The following is a 9179-nucleotide window of genomic DNA, read 5'->3' on the forward strand; positions in this document are numbered from 1 at the left end:
ATATGCTAGATCAGGTGTGCCAGATGATCAACCTAAACCTAAATGCAATATGCACGACATTCCGTGTTGAGGTGCTTGTGACAGTGTAAGTTATTTTTTTCTGTCACATTCAAGTAGGTTGTATGCCTCACTTATTGAACTTCTTTCCATTTAGGAAGGGGAGAGAAGAAAGGAACAAATTAGTGATCCATATTGCACGATAGATTCTTGTAAGCAACCCACTAAGTGATTTTTATGTAGATTATTGACTATGAACACGAGTTCGAGAAAGACTGTTCCCCAGGGTGTAACCCCGGGAGAACCATAATTCGAAAAGGTTAAAGCTGATTAGTTTAAAGAGCTTTAAACTAATCAGCTTTAGATACAACATCATTTACACACAGAAAATTGTGGTGCGGTCGTTCGAGATTCACTTCTCTTTGAACGCTCAGTAGGGCCATTGCGGAATTACGAGCAATAGGGACTTTTAGATTGAGTGGACGAGAACACGACGAACGCCGACTGATCATGCGTGTCAACGTACTCAACTGCCCATGTTGACTACAGTTAGAATTTTTTTAGATTGCACTCGACGATATACATGCATGCAGGGAGTAACACTATGCATATGACGGACAAAGAAAGAGGACAAAATATACAGTTCCTCATTCTACTCTCAACAATTGCTGTGGTAGACAAAAGAACATCCCTTCACTGCTATTATAAAAAATGTGTAGAACAACAGGTGAATATGCATGTGACACCTGTTCTACACATTTGTACATAATAGCAGGGAAGGGATGTTCCTTTGTCTACCTGAGGAACTGTATATTTTATGCGCACGCGGCATGTCTATGTAAAGGCGCTATATAAATATCGATATGTATGTATGTATGCATGTACTAGATTTAGGAAAATCAAGGTTGACGCATTCTCGATCGCCGACTGAGACGACGTGACGCATGCGCAGTGCCTTAAAATGACGTCGCACGTTGCAGTCAAAGCTGTCGACGTGCAAATCTAAAAGTCCCTAGTGACTCGCTTCTCGTAAATGCGCAATGACCCTACTGAGCGTTTAAAGAGCAGTGCCCAGTCTAGTTAAGGATGTATATCTGTTCACACACAAAATGTCTTGCTCTCTGAAATGAGATCTGGAGGTTTTTGGGGTGGAGCTTAGCAAGTTTGAAAAACAAATATTAAAAAAAATATTTACAAATCTATGAAACAAATTCAGAAGTTTACATATCAAAATATGAGATGTATGCAGGACTGCACACCAAAATGAATCCACTTGTATTTCGATGTCATGGGGCCTTTAAGCTAATCAGCTCTATATATAATGAATTTTACCACTGTGGGATAAGGCTTCATCGATCAGACTCTACTTTTTATGATTATGATTAATAGTCCTTATTTGGGTAGAAGGCCCATGTCCGCGCAGCGCCCTTGTCTCGCATAGTTGTAACTGCACGATTCTAAATGAAATTCTTTTCTAAATTAAAAAAGGCAACCAACTCAAAATATACCCACTTATTATAGTAATCCACGATCATTGGTCACGATCAATCCACGTTCTTGCTCAAATTGTGACAACATTTTCGGCACACTTTCTATAATTGAAGTTGTGTTCAAGCATAAGTAGAATACCACCGAAATTCCTTGTCATGTTTAAGTGAAATGTTAGGTTCGCAGACACAGGGCTTTATGTGTATACAATAATGTGTATACAGTAATCTTTTACCATTAAAGGCATAACAATAAATAATGTTAAAGTAATGCCTACACAAAGTCCGTGTTAATGTATATAAAATTGGGGATGATTTCCTCTAAAAGTTTGATACGTATCATATATCTTAATGGTGGTAATATTGTCTTTATTATTGACCTGTTATTTTTCCTCTTCTGTAATACATTTTCAGGGCGAACTCATGGTATTGGTATAGCGGGCACCGCCGTAATAACGACACTCAATTTCACAATTTCGTCGTAAAACAAATCGGATGTTTGAAGGACTGTATAAAGAAACATAACATCAGGTACTGTGCATATGCATCAACTTGCGTAAGTATAACAGCTTTGGGGATCTTGACTACCTCTTCTTTTCCATGGAATAATTTAACCTGGACTATGAATTCAGGGAGGTGTTTCATAAAGCTGTTCGTAAAGTTACGCATGACTTTGCGAACGACTTGTATATGAAGTGCCAGATCGGATGCCAAAAGTTTTCCCTGATATTTCCAATAACCTCAATTAAATTATGGCAAAAAATATACTTTGCATTAAAAATGTTTGTTATAATAAGAATGTTAATCTACTTCGGCACAATTAAACTTTAGTTGATGCATTTAACAATGATTGAGTATCCCATTTGGCTTTTCATATACAAGTCGTTCGTAAAGTCATGTGTAACTTTACGAACAGCTTTATGAAACACCCCCAGGACCCCAAAAAGGTCAGCAGAAGCCTTCCTATCAAACACAACAAGAATCGAGATTTCCATCTCCTCTATCCCTCTCTCTCTTTCTCTCTCAATATGAAAAGGGGATTTTGTTTCGATTCGCCTCCCGACCCGTGTTCGCCAAACATAATTCAACAAACGAGTCAATTTTTGTAAAAGCTATGCAGAGCTGGAGTGTTATCAAACTGAAGCAGCAACGGAGTAAGGGTCCCCTTGAAGATAATTATACCTAACAAATGTAAAGCACATTGCAACATGTTAGTTTTACCCACAGACATAATATATGATAAATGACTTGAAAAGAATTTATGAAAAACGAAATCATTTTGGATCTCGACTGTTATAGAGCAATTGAATCAACTATTCTCCCTAATACCATGCCTACTTCTGAAATATGCATGTAGTAGGCTCACTATTACATTTCAAGGAGGCATACCGACAATTATTTTGATAGTACTGACTGCTCCTTCCGGACTTTCGAATTTTCTAAAAGTCTGAGAAAGTTGTTATTGTAACTTGTGATGTGATTTTCTTTTTTAAACATGATGTCAACCTATAACCAAGGAAAAACAATTTCTTTATCTTATAATGGCGGGTGAACCAATAAAGTCAACCCCGGGGTTATTCTTATTGTCATTATTGCGAGTCTGCTATTCTCCGAGTTGTTAATGAAACACTGCTGGCTCTTAATGAAACACTGCTGGCTCTTGACAGAGGGGATGAAGCTGTTTTACTACTGTTGGATTGTTCGTCAGCATTCGACACCATCCATCATAAGACACCAAATCTCTCGTCTACAAAGGCGCTATGGAATCTGCAACAATGCTTTGAAGTGGTTCCAATCATACTTCCAGAACAGGAGACACTGTAATCATTGGGGAATAACAATCGCATACTTACTACACTTGTTATGGGGTACCTCATGGTTCTTTTATCGGACCTTTAGTCTTTAGTCTGTATGCTGATCCTCTTCAGGACGTCATCGGCCATCACAAAATAAAATGTATGTGGATGACATGAAAGATGATATAATCTTAAAGAGTAATGAGCAGTCTAATACCATTGACTGACTACAAGCAGAGGCGGCCCTCACGGGAAGAAGGGAGCACAATGCCCACCACTTTTTCAAGCATCCCAAAAGTGCCCCTCTTTACATAGGAAAAGTGCCCATTTTACTTTGACAAGTGCCCCTATTACTTGACAAGTGACCCTATTAATTTTGGAAAAGTGTCCCTTCCCCTTTCAACTCTGATAAGTGCCCCTTTTATTTGGACACGTGACCCTTTTAAGTCGACAAGTTCCCATTTTCCTTTGCAATAAGTGTCCATTTTCTATTCTTGTAAGTGCGCTTTTTAATCTCTAGTAAGTGCCCCTTTGCAGGTACGAGAAGTGCCTCATTTTACTTTTGATAAATGCCCCCTTCACCTCTGAAAATTGCCCTATTCAAATCTGAGAGGTGCCTCTCTTACTTTGACAAGTGCCCCTTCCCCTTTTAATAACTATCCCCATTTTAACTCGGATAAGCGCACCTTATATTTTCACATGTGCCTCTTTTTCTTTTTAATAATACCCCTTTTCTCAATGATAAATGCGTCTTTTCACCTCTGACTCTACCTTTTAACAATGATACGTTCCCCTTTTCCGTTCTAATAAGGGACCTATCCCCTATTCATAAATGCTCCTTTTTACCTCTTATAAATGCCCCTATCAAAATCTGACAGGGGCCCCTTTTCCGTCGACAAATGCCCATTTTCTATTCTCATGACTGACTTTTGTCATCCCTGGTGAGTGCCTCTTTTCGAGGTGTAAGAAGTGCCCCATTTTCACCTCTGATAATTACTCTTTGTACTTTGACACATGCCCCTTTTCTTTTCTGAAAAGTGTCCCCTTTTCCTCACATCATTAAACGCGCCCCTAATTTCAAGCGACTAAGAGCAGTTTCTCCCAAATAAATGTTCAGACCATCACACCCAACTGCAAAGCATGATGCTTGAATTTGTATATAATCATTATGAAAAATTGTACTCATGCGCTCACTTTCATTTATCTTTTAATGTGTAATAATTTCATTGGACCACATTGTTATTTCTTATGTATCAGACTCGACAGTTTCTTTGACTTTGCGTACATTATTTCTACCATTCTTATATTGTATTTGTTTGCATATTTATTTATTTGAATTCCAACTTCAAGTTTTGGTTGCAAGAAAGAAATAATAATAGCAATAGCCTTGTCTATCGCCTATTGAAAGGTGTGAACATAAAAATGACGTACTGCGTGATCCGAACATGGTTTCTATATGATACACAATATGGTATTGAAATTGCCCCACGTTGATTTTTCGAAGGAAGTTCCGATTGTGTAAATTTTGTTCAGAAATGGCACGGTAAGCCGCCTTAAAAAAATATTTAAAAACGCCGCAGTTGTTATATGTGTAAATGAATAGCAACTGCGCAAAAAGAAGCACTAGCGTGAGCTCTGTGGTATAAGAGGCTGTTCACACCGCAATGAGATAGCGCGGTCTATCGCAGCACCCCCTTTTTTCTAGCGCGCGCTAGATCGCGCTATCTCTCGTGGAACACCCCCAAGAGGTGCTCCAGTGGCACGCCGTTTTGGCTCGCCGTTGCTCGCTGTTGGGCGGACCGAAACGACGTTATACCTTCCACACCGTAGAGATAACGCGGTCTAGCGCGCGCTATCGCTGCCGGTGTGAACAGCCTCTAAGATTCAGAAATGTGAAGCGCATTACACTTTCTGTCATCATAAAATAAAACGCTGCAGTTTTGCCGCGTCATATTTGAACGAACCTTCATATAGACATGGCCCTGGTATCATTATCGTTATTTCCAAACGGGTGCTGCACAATTTTTTTTTCTTCTTTATTGCCTCCTGGATCTCACAAACAAAATTTGCTATATTCTATTTTTCAGCCGTATAAGCTGATACCCGAACTCCAAGCGGGACTCTATTACGTGTACGCTCGTGATTGGATGAACGCCTTCTCACGTGATGGCGTACTCGTCATCCGATTAGAGGATTGGCAAGCAGATCCTCTTCGTGTTCACAGACAACTTTTCAATTTCCTTGACTTGGGTAAGTCAAAAAAACTATTTTATGGGTTGATTCTATAATTTAGGACGATAACGAATTGTGTCGAATTTTTGTCCCTTGATGCTTTGTTTTGGGGGCGCCGTAATGGCAGCCATGCTAAATCATGGGTAATAATCGGGAGCGCCAGGATCTTTTGCACCGCCCTTAAGTCCCTACTACATCAGTACGCCAGTGCAAGGCATGATGCTTTAGATGGCCAAACAGTTTGAAATCTTGCCTGATATGTCACCTTAGCAATTTCAATCTCAGATTCTTTAAAATTTGGCATTAATAAAATATCAACGACCAGCTCGGAACAATAGCCCCACTGTAATTTCTAAATATTATACTATCTTATTTCACAGAAAGAAGAGTGCTCTACATAACGATAAAAAATGTTTATTTTACAACTTTCCACCTATAAACCTGCGCCCTTAGTTAATCCGATATACTGCTACTCCATGTCTGCAAACTCATAACAGATATGGTATCTTTTTAAAGGAAAATAAAGACACTTTCTAATGATAATAAGCAAAGCGATGATTATGCTATATGTGGGGTATAATCGACCCAACTCGAGTTTCCAAACTTTTCGTATTAGGAGTTTATACACTATCATAGCGATATTTCTAGCCAATGTAATTATGTTTGTTTTGTTTTCTTTATTTACAGAACAACTCAGTGAGAAAGAAGAGGAAAAAATCCTTCAAGAAGCTCGAAAAAATAAAAGTATAAATAAGCGTAAACTTTTGCCTCAAACGAAGAAAATTTTGGACGATTTCTACCGGCCTTATAACAAGAAAATGGTGCTATTAATGGGTGATGACAAATTCCTATATCCTTCAAATTAATCCAACACTCCCTCTTCCATACAAAAGAAATATTCATGTCGTAGTATGTAGCCCAATCTAGAGGGATAATTAGGGTAGACACAAAAGATCATCATTGGCAATTCAGAAATAAAATGTGTTAATCAGGTAATTCGTAATCTGTTTTCCTAATATTGCACCAAAATTATGGAACACTTTACCATTACAGTAGTTTTAACATTGTATAATTATGTCGTAGTTTTAATATTGTATAATTATGTCAAAGTTTTAACATCGTTCATTTATTTTGATATTGTGCAAAGCGCCTTGAGCTGTCTTTTAGAATGGATGTGTGTGCTTTATAAGTTTACATTATTAGTAGTGTTATTATTAGGCGCTACACCAACTGCGCTCCATAATGGATGTCGGGTTGGTAACGTTTATTGCATTACGAAAACTACAAAATAAAATCCCCCCCTGCAGAGAACAGACAAGTACTAAACCATGATAAGTAACCGAGCACAACCCGGTGTCTCGCATTATTTAAAAATATTATCCTCTTTGAACTAATTTTTCTGTGTCAGACAAATTGTTTATATCTGCATATTTTCATTTTCAGTTTCACCATCATCATTATCATCAACACCATCACCGTCATCAACATCATCACCATCACCTGTTTTTGCTTTAATTTGTTATCCCCCTTCCCTTTCCCCCGGGTTATCACGCTATCAAGCAATCGCTTATTGTAATACATTGTAATAGCCCATGCAACTTTCTTAATGAATAATTATTGGTATTGTGTTATCAGTTAAATTTGTTTTAATGTCAAACTTTATGATTATTATATTGTATATATACACATTAAAACAAACTTTTAATTTGTACATGTTGTATTGCTGAAATGTAATATTATTACATGAAATAAAAGCACAAGAACTTTAAAAATGTTACATTCATGTTAGATCGGCAAATTTGAATGAAATTTAAAATTGTAAAGTCGAAGATGCGATATTGGGAACCTTTTGATGTTTATACTTAGTTATGCAAATGTATGCACATCTTTGCAATATGATTGTTTATTTAGGTAGGAATAATTCTTAAGATGTATAAAGTTAAGGCTCTGAACAAAGTGTTAGGAAAATTACCCTTCCTTTTATTTCTACATTTTGCTGTGTTTACTTTCAGTTTACATGACACGAATACAGTTAACGGCACCATTTCAAATAGTGCAATTTATACCAAATATATTGTGAATATTCACCCTTGAATATGAGTATAAATATTACAAATCCTTCCCACAATTATGTAATAACTTAACGTTTTGATAATTTTAGGCTTCTGGTTGGCGTGTTTTTGTGATTTTCAAATTTCCTACATGACATTTCCAAAGAACTGTCCACTAATGATTTCACTGTGAAAAACATCGCTCCATATCACGAGTCCTGTATTCTGCAGTGCTCAGTGTAGTTCGGGTAGAAATTTGTATTTCACACAAGCAAGCCTGTACCTAAGTGATGATCAGTTGGACAGCACAACTCTAATAACAACTCCTAACAGCAACAAAATAAAATGCAGATGAAAACTATTTCGCAGGCTGAAAGAAACGCAAAAATGATCATGTATTTGTATGTTACTGTTTCATTATAATTATTCATATTGTTTTATTACATCTTGTGAAATAGTATGCTTTTGGAACCTTTTTTGTGTATTTGTATGCAAGAAAGCGTTTGGAACTTGTAATGAACATGATGCAATTTCAGGTGCAATTTTTGGTTGAAACGCCTTGTCGAATACTCTTTATTTTTTGTTTAACCTTTTATACAGCAATACAGATGTATTATGTGCAAGCCAACCAATTTTGTTTTTAATCATGTCGACCACAACCTTTCGAAAACTGATGAAACATGGGACATGCATGGCCAGACACTAGTGTAGGGAAATCCTCAATTGTTAATCAGTTATATGACAAAATAACTTGTCTGTTGCCTTGCGAAAAAGTATATATTTAGTTAGGCCTGGATTGAGTGGCAAAAGAATTATTGTGTTCAAAGGAAAAAGCATATTGATGACAGACATTCCAAATTCCCCAATAACCAATACGATTGGAGAGTGAGTACTCGTTTTTGTTCTGCCTCAAAACTTACTCAATAAAAAAGTATTAATAGCTGGCCCGGATACTTCAGCCTCTCACGAAACGCAAGTAGGTGTCTCACGCCCAGGCCTAAGATGTCTTTCCATTTTCATGTTGCTGCTCTTTGCACGCTATTTTGTATGAGCGGGTGGAGTATCCGCCTATATAACTTCAATCGTACAAAAACTACCTGTTGTCTTTCTTGGCATGTTTGTTCCAAAGAACCTGCTACGTATACATTTGTAAAAGTGATATTGTAAACAACAAGTCTTTTCACTCTGGTTCTGAAGTTCTGAACACAACTTGTAATCATAAAGTTATCCTATTAAAGGTCAATAAAGTCTACTTTTCTACCGAGCCCTACATCTATATTATTTCACGTACGACAGTCACAATGACTTGTTGGTGGTATTGAAAATAGTTATATTGATTTACAGTATCTGGCCATCTCAGATACATAACTATTTGATATGATCGCCGAGGAATAATGAACACTTACGGCTCCTGTAAGAGCCGACGTATGATGATAAGGATTCACAAAACTCAGTGTTTAGGGCGGGTTTCGAGGTAGTGAGCGTACATAACCCATATAAACTAACTTTATTTATTACCGAACAAAACATGAAGAAGGAGCCCCTCGACACGACACGCAGGAACATGTATAAATATACATTTTCTTTCGAAATTAAGAAACTTTAGCCATTATAAT

General features: G+C 37.3%; 1 protein-coding gene across 2 annotated transcripts in view; it reads left to right on the forward strand.

The window, feature by feature from the left end:
* LOC105446947 (carbohydrate sulfotransferase 15) overlaps nucleotides 1–8827 on the forward strand; it is a 31991-nt gene extending 23164 nt beyond the window's left edge. The window contains exons 6-8 of one of the 2 annotated variants that reach the window (XR_004063412.1): nucleotides 1899–2015; nucleotides 5368–5530; nucleotides 6200–6222. Coding sequence is in view for 1 of the 2 variants with exons in the window: in XM_011684407.2 (XP_011682709.1) it covers nucleotides 1899–2040; nucleotides 5368–5530; nucleotides 6200–6378 (484 nt within the window). In the remaining variant the exon portion in view is untranslated. Of the gene's footprint in view, nucleotides 1–1898; nucleotides 2041–5367; nucleotides 5531–6199 lie in introns of both variants that reach the window. The other variant, XM_011684407.2, reaches the window with a different exon arrangement.
* Nucleotides 8828–9179: the final 352 nt, after the last annotated feature.

The sequence above is a fragment of the Strongylocentrotus purpuratus genome, unplaced genomic scaffold (assembly GCF_000002235.5).
Source record: "Strongylocentrotus purpuratus isolate Spur 01 unplaced genomic scaffold, Spur_5.0 spur5_scaffold_11, whole genome shotgun sequence".
NCBI lineage: Eukaryota > Metazoa > Echinodermata > Echinoidea > Camarodonta > Strongylocentrotidae > Strongylocentrotus > Strongylocentrotus purpuratus.